The sequence below is a fragment of the Cetorhinus maximus genome, chromosome 13, assembly GCF_964194155.1.
Source record: "Cetorhinus maximus chromosome 13, sCetMax3.hap1.1, whole genome shotgun sequence".
NCBI lineage: Eukaryota > Metazoa > Chordata > Chondrichthyes > Lamniformes > Cetorhinidae > Cetorhinus > Cetorhinus maximus.
The window spans coordinates 25,741,403-25,766,574 of NC_135891.1; the positions used below are offsets into that span (position 1 = coordinate 25,741,403).

The 25,172-nt window shown below is 41.3% G+C and overlaps 1 protein-coding gene across 3 annotated transcripts in view; it reads right to left on the minus strand.

Annotated features, from left to right (window-relative positions):
- acss2 (acyl-CoA synthetase short chain family member 2) overlaps positions 1–25,172 on the minus strand; it is an 86,354-nt gene that overhangs the window by 14,554 nt on the left and 46,628 nt on the right. For all 3 annotated transcript variants that reach the window (XM_078555128.1, XM_078555129.1, XM_078555127.1), the window contains 7 exons: positions 19,720–19,857; positions 15,748–15,918; positions 15,157–15,290; positions 13,802–13,934; positions 13,166–13,222; positions 9,670–9,750; positions 2,158–2,266 (listed from right to left, as the gene is read on the minus strand). In XM_078555128.1, the coding sequence (XP_078411254.1) occupies positions 2,158–2,266; positions 9,670–9,750; positions 13,166–13,222; positions 13,802–13,934; positions 15,157–15,290; positions 15,748–15,918; positions 19,720–19,857 (823 nt within the window). The remainder of the gene's footprint in view (positions 1–2,157; positions 2,267–9,669; positions 9,751–13,165; positions 13,223–13,801; positions 13,935–15,156; positions 15,291–15,747; positions 15,919–19,719; positions 19,858–25,172) is intronic.

A 25,172-nucleotide genomic window follows, 5' to 3' on the forward strand; every position in this document is an offset into this window, starting at 1 on the left:
TCAATGGTCTTTGGGGAACAATAGTGTTTCAGCAATGGTATGAAATGGTGTGTAAACATTTGAATTGATAAAAATGAGTACAATTATTAAGGATTTGTTTGTGGTACAGTTGATATGTTACACGTTCACAAAGATGTATAATTTTGTGTGACTGCCTTATTTGTCTGTGCTAATAAACACTCAATATTGTCAGTGGTTAGTATGCACCAATCACATTTGACAACTGCTTATTGGAACAAAGTCATTACTTTCCCATACTAAAACTGCAAAATGTAAATAAATTGAAACGAAGTAAAAATTTAGAAGCTGCAACAAAATTGAATTAAATGAAATAAAGTTATGAAGTTGTAACTGAAAATAAGTGTTCCAAAGAAGAACGTTTGAAGTTAAGGCACTGTTGTAATGTCGGAAAGCATAGCTGCCAGTTATGGTGAAGGGAGTAAGAAATATTGAAGAGGTCAGAATCAGAGAAATGGAGAATTTGAAGATGGGTATTTTGAATAATTTTAGACTATTTATAAACCCAAATTGTTTTGGTATTAGACGTAGGGGGAGAAATTTGTTTCCAGGGCAGGTGGCACAATGGGCCCGCTACCTGCATGGTATTCTTCAATGCTAGAAAAGGTGTTTTGCAAATAAATAAATTTTCCTTTGCAAAGTTCACATTGGCACCTGAATTTACTTCAATGTACTCAAAGCATTATGGCCACAATTTTACGTTGAACGTGCGGGCACATGCCCAACCCAGAATCGCATGACCCAGGCACGCGTCCCGACGTTATCGCGCTCACGTGCACCAATACAATCAGCGGGCACGTGCGGCAGTCGGAAGCGCACCCGCCAACAACTACACGGACAAGCAAGCCGATTAAGGAACCAATTGTCAGCGATGTTATGTGGGCCGTCCACTTTTACGGTTGGCGGGCAGGCCAAACAGCCAGGCGGCCTTCACATTTTCATTACAAACTCCATCCAGGGCTGGATAAAATGTCAGGGGTTAAATGAAATAAAAGGTGAAAATTGAGGGATGAGGTGTTATGTAGTCTGCTGTCAGGTGCTTGAATTTTCAGTATTGACACAGTTTGCAGCAGCTTATTGACCTTATTTCATTTTTACAGTACAGCAGCTCCCCAAGGCAGCTCTACAGCAGCTGTTATCCTTCAGGAGGCACCCGCCCGCACCCTCACTTCTCTCGGCACCCGCACCCCCCCTCCCCCGGCAGTGCTGAGGCTTTCTCAGTACACATTTCACGTTGGCTGCCAGTTAATTGGCCAGTCAGCGTGAAATCGTGGTCAGGGCCCAATCTTGGCCTGAAGCGCATCCACTTCCAGACTCGCCAATCACATACGCTCAACAAGCGCAAGATTCAACCCTATATAGGAATTCTAACATATATATATATATATATATATATATATACACACGCACAGTACAAAGATTAATTGCCAAAATGGACACTGATGCAGTGAAGTGGAGCACATAAATGCCATTTCGCAATGGATTGTGTGGAAAACAATTCCAAATCACAATGAGAAAGATGCATTGAGATATCAACTTAACATATCCTGCAGTTCAAAAGGCATTACATAGGAAATCCATGTCTGAAGAGCCAAGTTTCTCGTCTAATGGCATGCCTTAAATCACAGACTTTGCAGAGTTTGCACTGCATAGATGGAATTTTTACCAAAGTATCTTAAGCTGTGTACTAACTATGATTCTTCTTGATTCTCTTCCCACACCTAGAGATGCAGATGAAGCACATGCTTACATCTGTTTCCGTAGCTAGTTCTTCCTGGAACAGGTCGCCAGCCTGTCACTAGTGGCCATAGCTTGAGTGGCGCCACTCCACATCGAACACAGCTGACCAGGAGCCTCTCCCGCTCTTATCACCTGCCATAGGCGTATTGGAACGATATACAAATTGATACTCAACCTGTTTGGCCATGTTATGAACGCAATTTCCATGGCCATCAAGTCCTGGGGTGGGACTTGAACTAAGAGATTCTGGCTCAGAGGGAGGCTACCCCACTGTGCCACAAGACCTCTACTAAATATGATTGGGGACTTGGAAATAACTTACACTTGTCCCTAAAAATAGCATTTTAAAAAAAATACACTCTTTAAATATTCATTACAAATCTGGTTTAAGCAACTCACCATCTCCTGTGACGAAATATCCAGGAAACTTCTTAAAATAGGTGGTTTCAAACCGCTGATGGTTGCCATAAATTGTACGCATTATGGATGGCCAAGGCTTCTTGAATACCTGTACATAAAGAGGTTTAAAGAATAAGGGTAGTTGAAATGAAGTAATACACTTTGGCATAAAAAATACGAGCCACGCATAGATAAGTTAATCACACTAAGAATGTATGGGTCAAACTACACAACGGAATTAATCTGCATAGTTGAAGGTTCAGTCATAGCTGCAGTATATGAAATAATCTTTATGAAAACTAATACTTAATTCTGTTAAATTTAAGTTACGTTGTGCAGTTATTATAATGATGACAAGAAGGTTTTGTAAAAGACCGCTCTCAGTAACAGAAATAAGCTGCACTCATTATATTGTTCAGACAGGCTGCATGTTAGAGGAGTGGTAGAGAGAGCGAAATGTACTGAAGTATAAGTGCAACAGATATTGCCAGAAGAGGAATGGAGGCCTGACCAATTTCAAAGACTGGCTGCAAATTGCACTGGTGTTTCCATTTAAAGGTTACATTTCTCCCTTTTAGGATCTTGCTGCTTTTCTGTCCAACCCACACACCTCTGACCACATTGAGCGTGTACGCTGCTAATCCAGTTGGTTGCTCCAGTTGGCGACCAGCAGCTATGTGCAATCAGCTCACAGTATCTGCCATTCAATTTTTCCCCCATTGTTCCTTTAGGGAATGACTCTCTCTGATGTCAATGGCAAGATCTGTAAGTGTGATCCATGTTCTACATGGTTCTACGTTATACTTGAAATAAAAGTGGAGGATTGAATCACATGCGGTTTTCTTCAGGCTCAGGCGATGCCTGGAACTTGTGGCCACCAATTAGATAATGTAGAAATGAACTGAGTGCTGGATTATAAATCAGGAAACGCAAGGCAAAATGAAGGAAATTTGCTGGCAGGCAAATGTTCCAAAACGTATGTATGTGATATGGATGCCTCCTAATGGAAATAATGGGAAGCAAAGTTTCAACATCAACTGGACATAATCAAAGCCTCAATGACAGATTTTGCATCTATTACTTTTTCTTTCACAGGCTGCCATAACTCTTTGAAATCCAACTTGAAATTATCCTAGACTTTGACCCCGACTCTCCCTCCTCCCCCTGCCCGCACAGGGAGCGCTCAGCGCTTCCAGGTGTGCGTCATGCTGGGCAAGCCTTAATCGGCCCGCCCACATAAAATGGCTGTGCGCAGCCGATCGCGGGTGGCAATCGGCTGCGCGCCCGCCCGCACCTGCTCTCCCAGTTGTTGCCATTCTGGTTCAGCCCAGCAGTTCCTGGTTTCTGCTGTGTCCAGCTGCACTTCACCTCAGAGTGTCTAATGCTGACACTGAAGAAAGCTAACTTTGCTACTCAGGAAAATAACTTAGTGCATGTGCCATTATATTTCCCTATGCAGAACTCTTCTCCCAACAGTTACATTTTAAATGTTAAATTGTTGGATAGTGAAGGCAGCAATGCCTGCATTTCTGGTAGGTTTAGAAAATTGCATTAAGTTTATCTGCCATGCAGTTTAACACTGCTTCAATCAGGAGTTAGGTTAAACACCTCCTTCAGATTTACAATGCAGGTTTAGCAGGTGAAGGAGAAACACCTTCTCACTAAAAATTGTCATAAAATTATTTATCCTTTCTCCAACTTCACCCCTCTCTCCTGAGGTGTCACTTGATAGCAGCAGTGACCAGGTTTTTCTCCCTTCTAGCTTGGGGAACTGGGCTAATCGCAGATCTCCAGCTATTGCCCTGGTTGATATCAATTAAGAACACAAATAAAGAATTGAGCTTTGGACCTTCTTAGTGAAGAAAAATAGAACAAACCACAGCTTATGTAACACTCCACACACAATGTCAGGTCATCCCTAAGCATCTCACAACCAATGAGACTTATGAGGTGTTGTTGCTAATGCAATATAGCGATGCGTGCACACACAAATTAGATAAATGAATAATTAGGTAATCTGTTTTACTTATATTGATTGAGAGATAGACGTTGACCAGGATACTGAGAAAACTTCCCTGCTCTTCAAGTAGTGTTGTACAATCACTTATGTCCACTTGAGAGGTTGAACATATCATCCAAAAGAAAGTACTCCCAATAGTGCAGCACACGCTCAGCCATGTTTCCAAGTCTATGGAGTGGTGATTTAACCTGCAACCTTCTGACTCAGAGGCAAAAGTACTACTATTGAGTCAAAGTTCCTTCAGTATTATGCACATACATAAGGCCAAAAAAAGTTAAATAAACCCAAATATTTTTTCTAAAACCAGTTCTACTTTTGGCCAACTTAAACTGAATTTGAAGTCTCTGCTGCACTGCCATTTATGTAATTTGTATTCGATGTTTTATACCATTTTTAAAGTGCAGCAGTACACTTGTGGAATAAATTTCATTGATCCAATAAAGCCGCAAACTAGCTACGCATGTACATCCTTTATAATAGACTCCAACATTTTCCCAGTGACAGATGTTAAGCTAACTGGCCTATAGTTACCAGTTTTTTGTCTCCCTCCCATTTTGAATAAGGTTGTTACATTGGCTGTTCTCCAATCCTCTGGGACTTTTCCAGAATCAAAGGATTCTTGGAAGATTACTACCAGTGCATCCACTTTCTCTGTAGCTACTTCCTTTAATATCCTAGGATGCAACCAATCAGGTCCAGGGGACTTATCAGCCTTTAGCCCCATTAGTTTGCCTAGTACTTTTTCTCCAGTGATACTCTATTTATTTCCTCCCCTCCTTTTGCCCCTTGGATTAGTTAGCATTTTTGGAATGCTATTAGTATCTTCTACTGTGAAGACGAACAAAGTATTTATTCAACTCCTCTGCCATTTCCTGGTTCCTCATTATTATTTCCCCAGCCTCATTCTCTAAAGGGCCTATGGTCACTTTGGCCTCTCTCTTCCTTTTTATATATTTAAAGAAGACAGTTCCAAAGACACTCAACCCTCTGAGTGAAAGAATTTCACCTCATCTCTGTCTTAAATGTACGACCCCTTATTTTTAAACAGTGAACCCTAGTTCTAGATTTTACCACAAGAGGAAACATCCTCTCCACAGCCACCCTGTCAAGAACCCCCAGGATCTTGTATGTTTCACCTCTGACTCTTCTAAACTCCAGCGGATACAAGCCTAGTCTGTCCAACCTTTCCACATAAGACAACCCGCCCCTTCCTCGTATTAGTCTGGCAAACCTTCTCTGAACTGCTTCCAACACATTTACATCCTTCCTTAAATAAGGAGACCAATATTGCACACAGTACCCCAAATATGGTCTCACCAGTGCCCTGTACAACTGAAGCATAACCTCCCTACTTTTGTATTCAATTCCCCTCACAATAAATGATAACATTCTATTAGCTTTCCTTATTACTTGCTGTACTTTCATACTAGCCTTTTGTGATTCATGCACTGGGACACCCAGATCCCTCTGAATCTCAGAGTTCTGCAATCTCTCACCATTGAGATAATATGCTTCTCTTTTATTCTTCCTGCCAAAATGGACAATTTCACATTTTCCCACATTATACTCCATTTGTCAGACCTTTGCCCACTCACTTAACCTATCTATATCTTTTTGTAGCCTCCTTATGTCCTCTTCACAACTTACTTTCCTACCTATCTTTGAGTCATCAGCAAATTTGGCAACCATTCCTTCATCCAAGTCATTTACATAAATTGTAAACAGTTGAGGTCCCAGCACTGATCCCCGTGGCACACCACTTGTTACATCTTGCCAACCTGAAAAAGACCTATTTATTCCCCTCTCTGATGCTGAACGTTCAGTGTTCAGCAAAGGACTTAGTTTCATACCCTTGCGCCCTCATCTCAATGAATTTCGGGCTCGGCATGATGCTGAACTCTTCTTCCGCCGCCTTCGTCTCCGTGCTCACTTCTTTGAGCAAGAGTCCTCTCCCCATTCAACGGATCCTTTTACCCGCCTCCAATATTCTCCCTCCAACTGGACCCTCCCTCTGGATTCTTACCTTCTCTTTGATCTTTTCATTGAGAACTGTCGGCGTGACATTAGTCGTCTCAATTTCTCTGCTCCTCTCACCCACTCTAATCTGTCTCTCTCTGAACTTGCTGAACTCCGTTCTCTCAGGTCCAACCCTGACATTGTCATCAAACCTGCTGACAAAGGTGGTGCTATTGTTGTCTGACGCACTGACCTCTACCTCGCAGAGGCTGAGCGTCAACTCGCAGACACTTCCTCCTACCTCCCCCTGGACCATGACCCCACCACTGAACATCAAGCCATTGTTTCCAGGACTGTTACTGACCTCATCTCCTCTGGAGATCTTCCTTCCAAAGCTTCCAACCTCAATCACCCAACCTTGGACGCCCGCTTCTACCTCCTACCCAAAATCCACAAACAGGACTGTCCCGGCAGACCGATCATGTCAGCCTGTTCCTGCCCCACCAAACTCATTTCTTGCTATCTTGACTCCATTCTCTCTCCCCTTGTCCAGTCCCTTCCCACCTACATCCGTGATTCCTCTGACACCCTACATCATATCAACAATTTCCAGTTCCTTGGCCCCAACCACCTCCTCTGCACCATGGACGTCCAATCCCTCTACACCTCCATCCCCCACCGGGATGGTCTGATGGCTCTCCGCTTCTTCCTCGAACAGAGGCCCGAACAATCCCCATCCACCACTACTCTCCTCCGTCTGGCTGAACTTGTTCTCACACTGAACCATTTCTCCTTAAACTCCTCTCACTTCCTCCAAATAAAAGGTGTGGCTATGGGTACGCGCATGGGCCCCAGTTATGCCTGTCTCTTTATGGGGTATGTGGAACATTCCTTGTTCCAGTCCTACTCCGGCCCCCTCCCACAACTCTTTCTCCAGTACATCAATGATTGCTTCGGTACTGCTTCATGCTCTCATTTGGACCTGGAAAAATTTATTAATTTTGCTTCCAATTTCCACCCCTCCATCATTTTCACATGGTCCATCTCTGACAGTTCCCTTCCTTGACCTCTCTGTCTTAATTTCTGGTGATAGACTGTCCACCAACATTCATTACAAGCCTACCAACTCCCACAGCTACCTCGACTACAGCTCCTCACACCCCGCTTCCTGTAAGGACTCCATCCCATTCTCTCAGTTCCGTCGCATCTGTTCTGATGATGCCACTTTCAAAAACAGTTCCTCTGACATGTCTTCCTTCTTCCTTAACCGAGGTTTTCCACCCACGGTAGTTGACAGGCCCCTCAGCCCTGTCCGGCCCATCTCCCGCGCATCCGCCCTCACATTTTCCTCTCCCTCCCAGAACCATGATAGGGTCCCCCTTGTCCTCACTTATCACTCCACCAGCCTCCGCATTCAAAGGATCATCCTCCGCCATTTCCACCAACTCCAGCATGATGCCACCACCAAACACATCTTCTCTTCACCCCCCCCGGCGTCATTCCACAGGGATTGTTCCCTCCGGGATACCCTGGTCAACCCCTCCATCACCCCCTACACCTCAACCCCCTCCCACAGCACCTTCCCATGCAACCGCAGAAGGTTCAACACCTGCCCCTTTACTTCCCCTCTCCTCACTGTCCAAGGGCCCAAACACTCCTTTCAAGTGAAGCAGCATTTCACTTGCACTTCCCTCAATTTAGTCTACTGCATTCGCTGCTCCCAATGCGGTTTCCTCTACATTGGAGAGACCAAACGCAGACTGGGTGACCGCTTTATGGAACACCTTCGGTCTATCCGCAAGCATGACCCAGACCTCCCTGTCGCTTGCCATTTCAACAGTCCACCCTGCTCTCGTGCCCACATGTCCGTCCATGGCCTGCTGCATTGTTCTAGTGAAGCTCAACACAAACTGGAGGAACAGTACCTCATCTTCCGACTAGGCACTTTACAGCCTTCCAGACTGAATATTGAGTTCAACAATTTTAGATCATGAACTCTCTCCTCCATCCCCACCCCTTTTCCGATCCCCCTTTTTTCCCCCCAATAATTTATATAGATTTTTCTTTTCCCACCCATTTCCATTATTTTTAAATGTATTTCCATCCATTGTTTTATCTCTACCTTTTAGCCTATTTCGATCCCTTCCCTTCATCCCACCCCACCCCACCGCCACTAGGGCTATCTGTACCTTGATTGTCCTGCTTTCTACCCTTAATTAGCACATTCCTTAGATAATATCACCACCTTCAACACCTCTTTGTCCTTTTGTCTATGACATCTTTTGGCTATCTCCACCTATCACTGGCCCTCTATCCAGCTCTACCTGTCACACACACACACACCCCCCCCCCCCCCAAGCCACCAACCACTTAAACCTGCTTATATTTCACCTTTTTTCTATTTTTCCTTAGTTCTGTTGAAGAGTCATACGGACTCGAAACGTTAACTGTGTTCGTCTCCGCAAATGCTGCCAGACCTGCTGAGTTTTTCCAGATATTTTTATTTTTGTTTTGTATTTATTCCTACTCTCTGGCTGGCTAACAGGAAGCAATCTTCTATCCATGCCAATATGTCACACCCTACACCATGAGCTTTTATTTTCTGCAATAACCTCTGATGTGGCACTTTATCAAATGCCTTCTGGAAATGTAAGTACAGTAAATCCACCGGTTTCCCTTTATCCACAGCACATCTTACTTCCTCAAAGAACTCCAATAAGTTGGTTAAACACGATTTCCCTTTCACAAAACCATGTTGACTCTGCCTGATGACCTTGAGCTCATCTAAATGCCCTGCTATAACTTCTTTAATAATAGCTTCTAACATTTTCACTACGACAGATGTTAAGCTAACTGGCCTGTAGTTTCCCGTTTTCTGTCTCCCTCTTGTTTTGAATAATGGAGTTACATTTGCTATCTTCCAATCCAGCGGGACCTTACCCGAATCTAGGGAGTTTTGGAAAATTAAAACCAATGCATCAATGTAGATAAGTGTATCATTATATTACTGATCTCAGATTGGTACCCATAGAATGCAACTTGCAGCTGATCTGGATTATACCTTTGGCTGTGCATCATGTTCTACCCAATGACAAAGAACTTCAGCATAAGGCTGCTAGCATATACAGACTTCTGCTGACAAGCCAATCTTTAATATTAGGTAAGAGAGGGCAGGTGCATGATGTCTGTCCTAATAGAATTTTTTGTAACTAAATAGTTGTAAGACAGTCCAATAACCATCTCCCAGAGGGAGATAACTTATAACTAGTGTGAACCCCAAGTGATGTGACATTGCTTAATAGAGACAGTCTCACTTTGCTTGGCTTCAGTACACTTGGGAATTAAACTGCCAAACTGACTTCCAACTTATTGGAGTCCCAATGTGCATCAACTTGAAAGTAGGGTATTAATAGGCAAGCCATCACTCCATAATTAGAAAGCTTTCGTATTTATGAAGTAACTTCAATGCAGTTTCTAACGTCTAATGCAATACCACATTTTTTTAAGTATCAAAAAAAGACAACAATGTTTCATACCAAATAACCTTCCCCCACTCCTTCCAGTTCTTCTCCAGATTCATTAAGAATGGCAGGAACAACACCAAAAAAGGGAAAACTCTGAAAATTAATGAATATCTGCATTTATTTTTAAGATTGTAAAATTGTAGTAAATGTTACAATGAAACATCTGCAAAAAGTTAAAGTAGTTAGAGGCCATTCATAATAAATAAAAATCAGGACTTTTAGTTTTGCACCAGGACCAAACTTCAGCTGGGGTAATGGTAGGACCATTATAATTGTCCTTAACATCCGCAAGCTGGAGAAGGAAAATTGACTCTGACTGCTGGAAATGCACATATTGACATTGGATTGCGTTGAATGGCCTGCCAGGATTTCTTCAAGCTCTCACACAAATAAAACATCACTTGAATAGAGATGATATCTTGGAGGGGGCATCGAATGAAGCTTTGTGGGTAGAGCTTAGAAATAAAAAAGGGGCAACCACATTATTAGGTGTTTATTATAGACCCCCAGATAATCAGTGGGAAATTGAGGAGCAAATATGTGCACAATTTGTGGAGGTGTGTAAAAACAATAACAACAGGGTAATTATATTAGGTGATTTCAACTTTCCCAACATTAATTGGGATAGACATAGTGTTAAGGGCTTGGATGGAGTGGATTTCTTGAAATGTGTACAGGAGAACTTTTTAGGTCAATATGTAGAGGGTCCAACAAGGGACGGTGCATTGTTGGACCTAATTCTGGGGAATGAAGCCAGACAGGTGGCTGAGGTGGTGGTGGGCGAGCATTTTAGTGATAGCGACCACAACATGGTACAGTTTAAGTTTGTTATGGACAAAGAAATGGACAAGTTGCAAAAATATGTTTTGGATTGGGGGAGAGTGGATTTTAGTAAAATAAGGCAGGATCTAGCCAAGGTAGACTGGGAATAGTTACTTGTGGGGAAATCTACAGAGGAGCAGTGGGGGGTGTTCAAAAAGGAAATGGGGAGGGTACAGGCTCAACATGTACCCTCTAGGGTGATAGGAAGGAATAACAAGCCCGGAGAACCATGGATGACCAGAGATATTCAGGTTACGATGAGAAGGAAAAGAGAGGCTTTTAGCAGCTACAAGGGAACCAAATTAGCAGAGGCATTAGTGAAGTACAGAAAGTGCAGGGTGGAGCTTAAGAAAGCAATTAGGAGAGCAAAGAGGGGATATGAGAAAGCTCTGGCTGGTAAAAGTAGGGAAAATCCCAAGATATTCTATAAGTATATCAATGGGAAGAGGATAACCAGGGAAAGAGTAGGGCCCATAAGGGACCAAGGGGGCAATCTATGGGTGGAGCCAGAGAACATCGCTAGAGTTTTGAATGAATACTTCACGTCCATCTTCACCCAGGAGAATGAGGATGAAGGTATCGAACTCAGGGAGAGAGACTGCAAGATTCTTAAGCAAATTGATATTGGGAGTGACAAGGTATTGGAGGTGTTGGCAGGCTTAAAAGTGGACAAATCTCCAGGTCTGGATGATTTGTGTCCCAGACTGCTGAGGGAGGCAAGGGAGGAGATCACAGGGGCTCTGACCCAAATTTTTAATTCCTCTCTGGCCACAGGGGATGTGCCAGAGGACTGGAGAACAGCTAATGTGGTTCTGCTATTTAAGAAGGGTTGTAGAGATAAGCCAGGGAACTACAGGCCAGTGAGTCTCATGTCAGTGGTAGGGAAACTATTGGAGAAATTTCTGAAGGAGAGTATCTATCTCCACTTGGAGAGGCAAGGTTTGATCAGGGATAGTCAGCATGGCTTTGTCAGAGGGAGGTCATGCCTAACAAATTTGATTGAATTTTTTGAGGAGGTGACCAGGTGTGTAGATGAGGGTAGTGCAGTTGATGTAGTTTATATGGATTTCAGCAAAGCCTTTGACAAGGTCCCACATGGGAGACTTATAAAGAAGGCAAAGGCACATGGGATACAGGGTAATTTGATAAGGTGGATTCAAAATTGCTTAGTTGTAGGAGGCAGAGGGTGATGACAGAAGGCTGCTTTAGTGACTGGAAGCCAGTGTCATACCACAGGGATCTGTGCTCGGTCCCCTATTATTTGTCATTTATATAAACGACATAGATGACTACGTGGGGGGTAGGATTAGTAAGTTTACGGATGACACAAAGATTGGCCAGGTGGTTAACAGTGAGGTTGAGTGTCTTGGGCTACAGGAAGATATAGACGGGATGATCAAATGGGCAGATAAGTGGCAGATAGAATTTAACCCTGAAAAGTGAGAGGTGATACACTTTGGAAGGAGTAATTTGACAAGGAAGTATTCAATGAATGGCATGGCACTAGGAAGTTCTGAGGAACAAAGGGACCTTGGCGTGTGTGTCCATAGATCTTTGAAGGCAGAGGGGCATGTTAGTGGGGTGGTGAAAAAGGCATATGGGACACTTGCCTTTATCAATCGAGGCATAGATTACAAAAGTAGGGAGGTCATGTTGGAGTTGTATAGAACCTTGGTGAGGCCACAGCTGGAGTACTATGTGCAGTTCTGGTCGCCACATTATAAGAAGGATGTGACTGGACTGGAGGGGGTGCAGAGGAGATTCACCAGGATGTTGCCTGGGATGAAACATTTAAGCTATGAAGAGAGGTTGGATAGACTTGGGTTGTTTTCATTGGAGCAGAGAAGACTGAGGGGCGACCTGATTGACATGTACAAGATTATGAGGGGCATGGACAGGGTGGATAGGGAGCAGCTGTTCCCCTTAGTTGAAAGGTCAGTCACAAGGGGGCATAAGTTCAAGGTGAGGGGCAGGAGGTTTAGCGGGGATGTGAGGAAAAACTTTTTTAACCAGGGGGTGGTGACAGTCTGGAATGCACTGCCTGGGAGGGTGGTGGAGGTGGATTGCCTCACATCCTTTAAGTAGTACCTGGATGAGCACTTGGCACGTCATAACATTCAAGGCTATGGGCCAAGTGCTGGTAAATGGGATTAGGTAGGTAGGTCAAGTGTTTCTCACATGTCGGTACAGACTCGATGGGCCGAAGGGCCTCTTCTGCACTGTGATTCTGTGAAAGTACTGGCAGGCATCCAATTCCTTTGTCATCAGATCCCAAGCAAGAAGTCAATGCATTCAAGAGAGATAAGGAGGATCTCCTAAAATGCAAGTGAAAGAAACCAAGGAGAAAGGAAAAAGAAAAAGGCTCAAGGGGATATCTTCGTTAAAAAAATGTGATAAAAAGTTGAGCAGCAGAAAGTTGGAACTGAGCTCTGTGTCTGATAAGGAGACACTAAGGTTCAGTTAAAATCTGCTGAAACATTATTGAGCCTAGACGTATTCACCAGCCCCGTCTCAACAATGCCTTACATTTCAAACATGAAATGGTACAGAAAGGACAAAATAACCAGCTTAAATTAAATTCTGTTGTCCATATGAAATGACACATTATACAGAAATAAAACAACCTTATGATCAATTTGCATTCGGCAACTTTTAAGTCTAGGTTGATAAATGACAGTTTACTCACAGCTGACCCTGGCTTTAGTGGGATGGCAGCTGGAAGAGGAGTTATCATGTGACCACCCTGAAAACAACAGAGAATCTATATTACAAGCAAATAGCTGACTAACAAGACTAAAGTGAACACAAAAATAAAGTAAATACCATGGAAGTTGTCACATGCCAGCCTGGTAATGGAAAACTATAAAGATTACCAGCTTAACTGGTTTAGTGCAATTGTCCTTTAATCCAAGATCTCAAATCAGAATAAATGCACAGTTCAATCCAAATGTTCAAATATCAGATTTTCCGTATTGGCATAAATCCACAGTCATAAATTATGAACAAATAAACTTGAAACAAACAGAATTCATTATTCTAGCATAAAAGCACACCACTATAAGGAAATTCAGTATGCAGTTGGTCAATGGCAATAATGTCAATATTCACCAGGAAATTTTTTTAATGACTTAAAAGTTTGAATTTTGTCCAATGTAATAGCACAAATGTAGCACAAGGATACTGAAACATGAGACACAAGTGGCCCAATTGGCATATCATTCAATAGACTTCTTAATGCATAATAATGTTACTTATATACTTTCTCTTACAGCATCAGTTGAGATTTTAAAGTTGCACATGTACAGTTTAAAAAAAAACTTACAGTCTCAGTCTGCCAAAAGGTATCCATAATTGGACATTTCCTGTTACCCACTACATTATAGTACCAAAGCCAGGCCTCTGGGTTTATTGGTTCTCCCACTGTACCAAGGATTTTCAAAGACTCCCTACTAAACCTATATGGGACAAAATCCAAAAATCAAACTTCACAACTTTAAAATAAACACAAAAAATTATGCTTACTGCACTTCTTGCACAGCACATCTGATTATCACACACCAATATTTTGCTCCCAATAACAGTGTCATACCAATAATGGATTGTGAGGAATATAAACCTCAAAACAGTAATGAAAGGATTCATCATCTTCAACCACAAAGAACTCAGCAGGCTCACTGTAGTATGTATTTAAATACATTAAACGCTATATAACTGCACAACTTGGAGTTGGTACAACTTTTAATCAGTGTTGTATATATTTATCATTTAATACTATCAGTTACTGTACATATTGAGATTTTCTTGATTTATGGTTGTAAGGTTAGGCAAGATATACAAGAACATACCAACTTGAAATGAAAAATGATCACTATCAAACCTGCTCCTTCTGCAGCCCATATACAATCCATTCCATCAGACTTTTTATTATTCTTTCATGGGATGTGGGCATCACTGGCAAGGCCAGCATTTGTTGCCCATCCCTAATCGCCCTTGAATTGAGTCGCTTGATTGGCCATTGCAGAGGGCAGTTAAGAGTCAACCACATTGCTGCGGATATGGAGTCACATGTAGGCCAGAGTAGATAAGGACAGCAGATTTCTTCCCTAAAGGACATTAGTGAAGCAGGTAGGTTTTTAACAACAATCGATGATTGTTTCATGGTCATCATTACTGAAAGTAGATTTAGCTTTTATTAATTGAATTTAAATTCCACCAGCTGCCATGATGGGATTTGAACCCATGTCCGCACAGCATTACCTTGGGCCCCTGGATTACTAGTGCAGTGACATTACCACGATGTCACTATCTCCCCATCTCTTGCCACCCATTTAATTTCCTAGGGGAATGTTTTGTGTATTACTCCCTGATTCCCAAAGATAATCAAGAAAAACTCCAGAATATTCATCTTCGTTCATCACATCTCCACTATTCAAACCTCGACTGATGTCATCCTCAGATAATTTCCATCCCCACATATTATCATTTCCAGCTTTATCCAGCACACGAACCTCATGTACCACTGCAGCATTTGAATATTTAAACCCCTGAGCCCTCTACATTCTAGTTCCTGAAAAAGTGGAAGGAATTAACCATTTGTCTAATTTGCAAGCAACTAATGGAAATCGTCTCTATCAGTTTTAATGGATACTTAGTAATTCAGTTTTTAAAAATTCTCACTTTTTAACTGGTTCTTCTCCATATTTCATGAGCAATCGAATAGCCGTGGGTGCAGTGTAAAATGTTGTCACTTTGTATTTGTCAATAATCTCCCAGAGTCGACTTACATTTGGGTAAGTCGGTACACCTTCAAACTGGAAATTAATTTTCAAAAGATTAATTATGAAAAGGTTAAGACAAAATTAGGTATATCTCAGTTCAATATGGTTATGAAATCTCTGTTGAGTTTTACTGTTGCTCAGACAGCTGCTTATATCTGTTCAATTATATGCTTTGCCATTCAAAGACTTGGCACAACTGATCTTGATTGCAACAACGCTGAATCAGATTGAGATCAATCAAAAATTGACAGTGTTAAAGACTTCTCCCTCAGACTCAGTGCAATGTATGCTAGTACTGGAAAATAAACAATGATTGGCAGCATCAATGCATCCTATTACAGAATGCATAAGTTGAGTGGTTGTCACCATTTTCTTTCAGATTTTACCCATTAAGAGTACATGGAATATGAGCAATGAACATGAGCAATTCTTCTTTGGAAACTTCCCTACTCAATTGATTGGTAGATAATATTGATACTTCTATACTAACCATAACACTTGTTGCACCATTGGCCAGAGGTCCATAAACGAGATAGGAGTGGCCTGTAATCCACCCAATATCAGCTGTACACCAATACACATCACCAGGTTTGTAGTCAAACACATATTTAAAGGTTGTAGCAGTATAAAGAAGATAGCCCCCAACTGTGTGTTGCACACCCTTTAAGAGAAAAAAACTGATTTGATTACAAACTTCAGAGCTTTTATCAAATAAACCAATATACAGAAAAAGAAGTTTAATCTGTAGAATGCAGAATACTAAATTTAATACTGTTTACTGCTTGCATCAAAAAAACATTAATCGGCCAATTCTTGGAAATAATGTCAAAAATTGGTGAGGGAAATTGAAAATCTAAGGTGAAGGTCAAGGCCTACTTTCAAAATGACAAGAAGCTAGGAACTGTGAAGGAGAGTGTGAGAGAGATACGAGAGAGAGAGAGAGATACGAGAGAGAGATGAGAGAGATACGAGAGAGAGATGAGAGAGATACGAGAGATGAGAGAGATACGAGAGAGAGATGAGAGAGATACGAGAGAGAGATGAGAGAGATACGAGAGAGAGATGAGAGAGATACGAGAGAGAGATGAGAGAGATACGAGAGAGAGATGAGAGAGATACGAGAGAGAGATGAGAGATACGAGAGATGAGAGAGATACGAGAGAGATGAGAGAGATACGAGAGATATGAGAGAGAGAGAGAGATACGAGAGAGAGATATGAGAGAGAGAGAGATATGAGAGAGAGAGAGAGATATGAGAGAGATATGAGAGAGAGAGAGAGAGAGAGATATGAGAGAGAGAGAGAGAGGAGAGAGAGAGAGAGAGAGATGAGAGAGAGAGAGAGAGATGAGAGAGAGATGAGAGAGAGAGAGAGAGATGAGAGAGATATGAGAGAGAGAGATGAGAGAGAGAGATAGATATGAGGGAGAGAGAGGAGTGAGAGAGAGAGAGGGAGAGAGAGAGAGAGAGAGGAATGTGTGAGAGAGAGAGAGAGGAATGAGAGAGAGAGAGAGAAAGAGAGAGAGAGGGAGGGAATGAGAGAGAGAGAGAGAGAGAGAGAGAGAGAGAATGAGAGAGAGGGAAAGAGAGAGAGGGAGGGGGAAAAAGAGAGAATGAGGGAGAAAGAGAGAGAGAGAGAGAGAGATATATATAAAAGAAAGAAAAAGAGAGATGGAATGTAAGGAGGTGGAGGTCACAATGCAGTTATAAAACTCTGGTTAGACCCCATATAGACCAATGTGTTCAGTTTTGGGTACTGCAGTTCACGAAGGATATTTTGGCCTTGAAAGGGGTGCAGCACAGATTCACCAGAATGATACTAGGGCTAAAGAGTCAATAGTAATTTGTGAATAAAAATCCTCGACACCTAGGGAAACTTTTTCCTGAAAATCTGGAACAGCTGATTAGAACTGTATCTTGGGAACTTTGTCCTTCCTGTTTACTGTAGAAATGGTTTAAATATTAACTGGAATGACAGATTGCTGCACTATTTTAAACAAGTTGCTTCAAAGACACTTGTGCCTTGGGAAGGATTTGTCGACAATGAAATTGCTCTCTAAATTGGCAGATTGCTAGCATAAAGAAATCTCTACGAACCCTTTTGTATCATTGCCAGAGTCAGTTTACAGAATATTTTGTATTTGCACCCAACCATGTGCAGACTGATCAATTTACTGCCCATTTATTTTCATGCAAGCTGCATGCCACAATACATAATCATCTCCATAATCAATTTCAATTCTTCGAACAGTATTTGCCCCCATTTTTCAGCACTTAGTAGATGCAACGCTATAAATATGTAGCTCACACTCACGGTATGGAATCCACATCACACATTGTACAAAATCAAGTCCATTCAGCCCATGACCTTTAAATCCACTAATTTTAATGAATGGAAATGTAAAAGGTTGTACACCTACAAATTCTCATATTCTCCCAATTGAGTCTGTTGGATTATGGAATTTTCCCTGGCCAACATTTTTCTCTCACCCAGGACCACCAGAACAAATGATCAAGATAGGCATTATACACAATGCTTGTATTCCCTTCAGTATAAAAAACAAAGGGTGATCTAACTGAGATGATTAAAGGAATTGATAGAATAGATAAAAACTACTTCCTTTGGTGGGGGTGTCCAGAACATTGGCATAGCCTTAAATTATGACTGGGGTTTGGATTGGGGAGGAAATTTGGATCATCAGGGTTGATGACAAGAAACATTCCTTCACACAAAGAGTTGTGGCAATCAGGAACACTCACCCCTGGAAGTTATAAAAGCTGAATTGCTTTTTGAAGTCTCATCACCTTAATGTAGGCAATCACAACATCCACATTGCATGCAACAAGGTTCTAGAAACAGCAATAAGACGAATGACTAGCAAAACTGCTGTTCTGGTGGTCCTGGGTGAGAGAAAAATGTTGGCCAGGGAAAATTCCATAATCCAATAGGCTCAATTGGGAGAATATGAGAATTTGTAGGTGTACAACCTTTTACATTTCCATTCATTAAAATTAGTGGATTTAAAGGTCATGGGCTGAATGGACTTGATTTTGTACAATGTGTGATGTGGATTCCATACCGTGAGTGTGAGCTACATATTTATAGCGTTGCATCTACTAAGTGCTGAAAAATGGGGGCAAATATTGTTCGAAGAATTGAAATTGATTATGGAGATGATTATGTATTGTGGCATGCAGCTTGCATGAAAATAAATGGGCAGTAAATTGATCAGTCTGCACATGGTTGGGTGCAAATACAAAATATTCTGTAAACTGACTCTGGCAAAGATACAAAAGGGTTCGTAGAGATTTCTTTATGCTAGCAATCTGCCAACTTAGAGAGCAATTTCATTGTCGACAAATCCTTCCCAAGGCACAAGTGTCTTTGAAGCAACTTGTTTAAAATAGTGCAGCAATCTGTCATTCCAGTTAATATTTAAACCATTTCTACAGTAAACAGGAAGGACAAAGTTCCCAAGATACAGTTCTAATCAGCTGTTACAGATTTTCAGGAAAAAGTTTCCCTAGGTGTCGAGGATTTTTATTCACAAATTACTACTCCTATAAACTGGGTGTATAATCTGTACCATGGAGAATTTCAACTTTCCTAGCACTAAAGGGTCTAAAGTTGAAACATTTACTGTAGTAGGAAGAGTAGTTGAATTTTTTGTGGATGCTACTAAGGAATATTTTCTTACACATGCCGGTGAAGCAACTAGGGGTAATGAAATTCCAGAATTCCTTTTTGGCAGTGACTCTAGCGCTGCTTGGACATGCTTGGTCAGCTCTGATCTGAATTAAATTTAAACTTATTGGCCAAACAAAGGCTGCATCCAGTTGTGGTTCCCTCACGTAGAAGTCTTGGAAAAGGTCAGTTGAAGAAGAACAAGAATGATTCCCAGCTTTTAACTACTCAGGAGGGCTTAAAGGGCTGAGTCTATTTACTTCAGAGCAGCATGGGTTTGGAAGCAATCTGTTGGAGATATCGAAAATAATGAAAAAGCTGGACTGCATACCTACCTGATAGGTTATTTCAATTTGACAGATTGGGGAGAACCGTTTAAACTACTCAAGGTTGGAACTTCTTTTCCAAGAAAGGAGCGAGTAGGCCTTTGCAATTAAGTTGCTGGCTTGTGTGGTATGTGCTGACTCTCTGTATGCCTTGAAAAGAAAGTTGGACTGATCTTGACTGGGGCAAAGATTATATTTGATAAAAAGTAACTAGTTTACCGGTTAACATAAACATGGTCAATGTGATCTCCTGGACTGATTTTGATTGCCCTATTTTACCCTCTTGTGTTTTTGCCTCTTCCAGGAGATTTCATGACTGCAGTGTGGAGGGAGTGGTAGGACGTTTCTAGTCATGGTGCTCTAGACATCACAAAGGTGGGGCAGGCTTGATGGAACAGTTGGTCTTTCCTGGTCCATCATGTTCTGCTATTCTAGGAGCAGGGATGTCATTACCTTTGGTTTTCCAGTTGATCCACTAGTGTATAGGATAAAGAGAGGATCTTCAGAATCACACCATTCAGGTGCACATTCATCACTGGCTTCCTTCATTAAATCATGCCACCAGATGTCAACATCTGCATTCCATGGAGTCTGAAATGTATAAAGTCCAGTAAACACTGTTTTAAAATTACAAATAATTATAAAACCAATCACCTGCAGAAATGAATACATCAATCATTGTGTAAATTGATATCATGGAACGTTATTCTGCCATGAATTCATACTGATGCACTTGTGTTCCACAAAAACTGCATCAGGGATAAACAAGCATAAAATACTCATGATCAAAATACTCATGATCATATGTGCAACTTTTAATTCCTCAATCTTGGGGCAGATGACAACAGCAAAAGTAAAAGAACAATATGAATAGTAAATATAAGCTTGCTATCTGAAACAAAAAATGCTGAAAAAATACAGATCAGTCAGCACCTAAAAAAGGGTAAGCAAGCTACAGTTTCAGGTATTTTGATAAAGAGAGTTACTTTGAAAATGTTAAAGATGCTGACTGATATGCATATTTTTGCTTTTGTTAAAAGAAAATAGAAGAATCACAGAATAGTTATAGCACAGGAAGATACCATTAGGCCTGGCTTGTCTGTGTCAACTCTCTGCAAGAGCAATTCATCTAATCCCATTCCCCTGCCTTCTCCCTGTAAGCCCTGCAAATGTTCTCTCTTCAGGCAATTATCCAATTCCCTTTTGAAAGCCACAATGGTACCTGCCTGTTCCAGGCTCTCAGGCAGCGCATTCCAGATCCTAACTACTCAATGCATAATTGGTTAGGATCTGAAATGCATTGATAGCGTGTATGGTGAAGGCAGATTTAATTATGGCTTTCAAAAAGGAATGAATAAATACCTGAAAAGAGCTTGCCCAGATAATATTCGTATTTATATATGTCCTTGTCACAAAATGGCTCCAAGTGCTTCATAAAAAAATGCAATGACTTATGTAGGCAAATATATTCAATTTGTATCAGTAACATTTCACAAATAGTAATGGGGTCAATTACTAATTTTGGTGGTTTTTGCTGAATTACTGGGACACTGGGAGTGCTTCCTGCTCTATTTCAAAATAGTACATGAGATCTGCAAGACTCATCTGAACTATCAGGACAGGCAGAAAGGATCTCACATTAATATTTCATCTGATGATGTGGCAGACTAAATTAGGGACTCAAATCCTGAAACTCGAATACACAATTGCCTGAGGCAAGAGTGCTTTCAACTGAGCCAAGCTTAAGGAGGATGGAAAAACAAGAGGGGCTTTAAAAAAAAAATCTTTCGGTATGTTAATCAGCTATTTGAACAGAGAGGAACCATTTAAATTGCCCAATAAATACTATATATTATAAACTTAATGTACTTATAAACATTGCAGCAAAGTCACAGCAGAAGCTTACAGAGTTTGCATTAATAAATGGTAATGCGGCATGCAGTTCTTAAGATCAAGAATTATGCAACATTATTAATATACAAGAAATTATACGATGAGCTATTTGGCATGCCTTTAGTAACAGGTTGAAGCCATGCAGTCAATGTTCAGCAGTTCAGCATGATTACTTTTTTTTAAAAAATATGGGTCTTGCAGTGCAGCACCACTGATGGTTAACTGATAAATAATTCTCTGTACCACAATCAAGATCAAGATGAATCACTGACACTAAAGAATCCCCATTCATTTACAGAATGGAGTGAAACCCTAAAACTTGAATGGCCTCAAAAATGCAGAAAGACATTTTTCAAACACCACTGTAAATTATATGAAGCCTGAACAGACATGCATCTGCATGTTGTGAGAGAGGTAAAAAGATTGCAAGACTGCAATGTACTATCCAATCACACAATTTTTACCTTTTGTACTCATTACAAGTCCCAAACCTATAGTGTATAAGAAACCAAGGCTGCTTGGATAACTCCCACTACCCAGGGTACACATAACATTTCCTTTCAACAAGGTCTCCCTCATTCTTTGACATTTACATTTTTTACTCTGAAGGCTTGCAGGAAACCAGTGGTTCTTTATAGTCCTTTTCCTGTGTAAAGTAAAAGACTTTAGACACATGAAAACCAGCTGTAGGGGCCATGTTTACATAGTGGGAAACAACACGGGGAATTTAAACCCCCAGAAACAGGTGGATTTGGGGCAGGGAATATAAAAATGTTATAAATCTCAAACTCAAACCCAACCCACCTCAAATCTGTCCACTTCCAGTTTACCCATAGGTGATACTGGAGAAAGACAACCAACTTGCTCTTTGGATGTATGCTCATTTGCATATTTTAATGAGGCTGCGTGCCTCAGATCTCACCTTCATTTTAAATTTTACACTGGATGTATAGACTTCCAATCTGGGAAACCCAACAGCTAAAGGGAAGAGGGTTATACTGGATACGGCTAGCAAGTGCCTTTCTAACATTGCTTGTGGGCCAAGTGAAACAGAGGTTCTACCCCTTTGGTCCAGCAAGCTTATCTGATGAAAAGTCATCGATCTGAAATGAAAACCATTTCTCCCTCTCTACAGATGCTGCCTAACCTGATGACTATTTCAAGCATTTTCTGTTTTTCAGATTTTCATCTGCAGTATTTGCATTTGTATTACCTGTAAATCACTTCCAAGATAGGAGCTCTGCTTTCACCCACAATATTTCTCCACATCCCGAGAGCCACAATTTCCCAACAACCTAGATTTCCGATCCCTAGCCACCTCTGACTCTAACATTTCTAATCTCCCCTTCCGTTTCTGATCTCCCCTATCCTTTCCACCTGGCCTTTCTGATTTCCGCCCAACACAATGTCCCCAGCCACCATTAGCCTCTATCAATCTCCTGGCTCCAATCGCCCCCCTCCTCTCCCACCAGCTAACCCCCACCGCACCCCCCACAACCTCCAGTCTTTGATCTCTCCCTACCTATCACCAGCCTCTGATCCTTTCCTCCCTCCCCCCCAAACCTCCAGCCTCTCCCCATCTCTGTCCACCTCCGGCCTCTGTTTTTGTTTAGGTATTTTTGTTTTTGTTTCTGACCTCCCCCCTCTGTCCACCTCCAGCGTCTGATCTACCCCCCTCCATCCACCTCCAGCCTCCCTTCTGCTCCCACAACCCCTTCTAGTCTCTGATCTCTCCCCATCCCTTACAACTTTTGCAATTCCTCGTTCCCTCCTCTGAGCTCACTGGCTGCAGATTGAAGCTAAAAAAAAATTACCTGCTCGACAGCCAGCCAGCTAATCGTTCTGGTCAGGGAATGAAGACAAAAAATGTTAATCTGGTCTTGTCACTTAATTAGGCAGGAACTGAGGGAAACCAATTCTCTTGGGTTTCCCAAACATTAAAACTGCACAAGCCCCTCCACCTGTAAATATTGGGGACAATGTTTCCACAAGCAATAACAGCTATTTATGTGACAGTAGTACAAGGGCACGAACAAAGGCGCAGGAGTACGCCGTTGAGCCTGTTCAGCCATTCGATGAGATCATTGCTGATCTTTGACTTAAACTCCTTAACTTAACCTGTCTTTGCCCCATATAATTTAATATATTTGGATAACAAAAATCTATCAATTTCAGATTTAAAATTAACAATTCACCCAACATCAATTGCCATTAATGAAGGAAAGGTCCAAACTTCTACCACCAATTTTCCAATTTCACCCCTGAAAGGTTTGGCTCTAATTTTTTGACTATGGCCTATGGTTCTAGATTTCCCAATCTGTGGGAATATTATTTTTTTCTCTATCTGTCCCGTCTATTCTCCTTAATATAATCAAATCCTTGACCAAAATCAACCTTTAACCTTCTAAATTCCAGAAAATACATCCCTATTGGTGTGCAATCTCTCCTCATAATTTAACCCTGGCTGAGCAGAAGGCCTGCCTCTGGGCACCAGCACCGTTTCCAAAATTTTACAAAAAGAATAAAACATCCTTCCAGCCCTCACCCTTCTCACACTCCCTATGCCCCATCCATGCCACCTAATACCCTGTACCCACCCCAGGGTCCCTCATATTCTCCATGCCAACCTATGCCCCAGTACCCACTCCCCATGGAACTTTATAGCCACTATGCCAACTTGGTGCTAACTCATGCCAACCCATGGCCACTCTTTGCCCTTACACCTACTATATCAACTCACACAGCATCCACCATGAGTACACCACAAGACCCATGTAAATTTGAGATAAAATGAAGTTCCATGTATCTATTGCAGACTTCACTATAATGAAAAAAATTCATTCATAAAAATATTACTACATTTACATTCCATCAACTATATGAAGCTTTACAACAACAAACATTTCATTCAAGTGCACAATCCCTTACAACAAGCAGCACTGGAATTCATATTCCCACTTCAAAGAGTCTACAACCACTTTGTAGCTGTCAATCAAACTGAACTGTCAGGCACCCTACCATGAAAATGACCATGAAGCAGTAATTCAGTAATGGAAACCCTCAGGATTATGTCAACAGACAGAGTGAAAGAGCAAGCTGCGGTTTAAAAATACACCTGACATTTTTTTCCAAAGATTTAAGGGGCAAGACTTTTGAATTCCTTGACAGCTTCATAGCTTCCTTTGAAAGACAGGTCATCTTGATGCATTTGACAGGTCCTCTTGATAGGTTCTCTTGACAGTTGACTTTGACAGATCTGTTGACAGTTGCAACGAGCTTGACAGTTCATGAGTTTATGCACTTTTTACAGACATTCATGCCTACCTTTAACAATTCCAAAGGGCACTTGTTATGGCACAGCGGATGGTAAATGCTGAGATACTCAAATCTCAGAGGGTAGCTTGAAACAGCTACCACGGCTGTTTGGCAATTTGTATTTTATTTCAAGATGCGTGCCTTGAATTCAGTAGTAATAAGTCCACCGGGTCTTAAGTATTTTACAAAACTAAATTAAACATTTATTAATAGATTTTAAAGAGATTTTATTCAAAAAGATTTTAAGCACATATATAGGTCTACAAGTTACTACTCTAATAACTCCTAAAGCCCCTAATTAATCTGACTCCCAGTTACACCTCCGTTAAGGCAACAGTAAAAACAAATAAATTTCAACAGGCCCAGGCAAAGCACACAATACCCTGGACAGTGATATTCACAGTGAGTTTTCTTAGCTTTGATTCCTGTAAACAGAAACTTGATGCATAGAGGCTGGAGGCTTTTCACGCTTGTTAGATCTTAGAATGGTTTCCCCTTTACTCATAACCTCATCTCTTTTATACATGTTTCTCCCTTTTTAATGTAAATTCCATTGTTCAAATATATCTTTGCAACTTTACTTTTCTCATAATGTAAATCTTTCATAGAACTCATTTATCAGTAACCTCTGGGAAAAATAAACACACTGTTTGGTTTAGCTTCTTAGGGCTAGGTGCAACATCTTACCATCTCTTTGA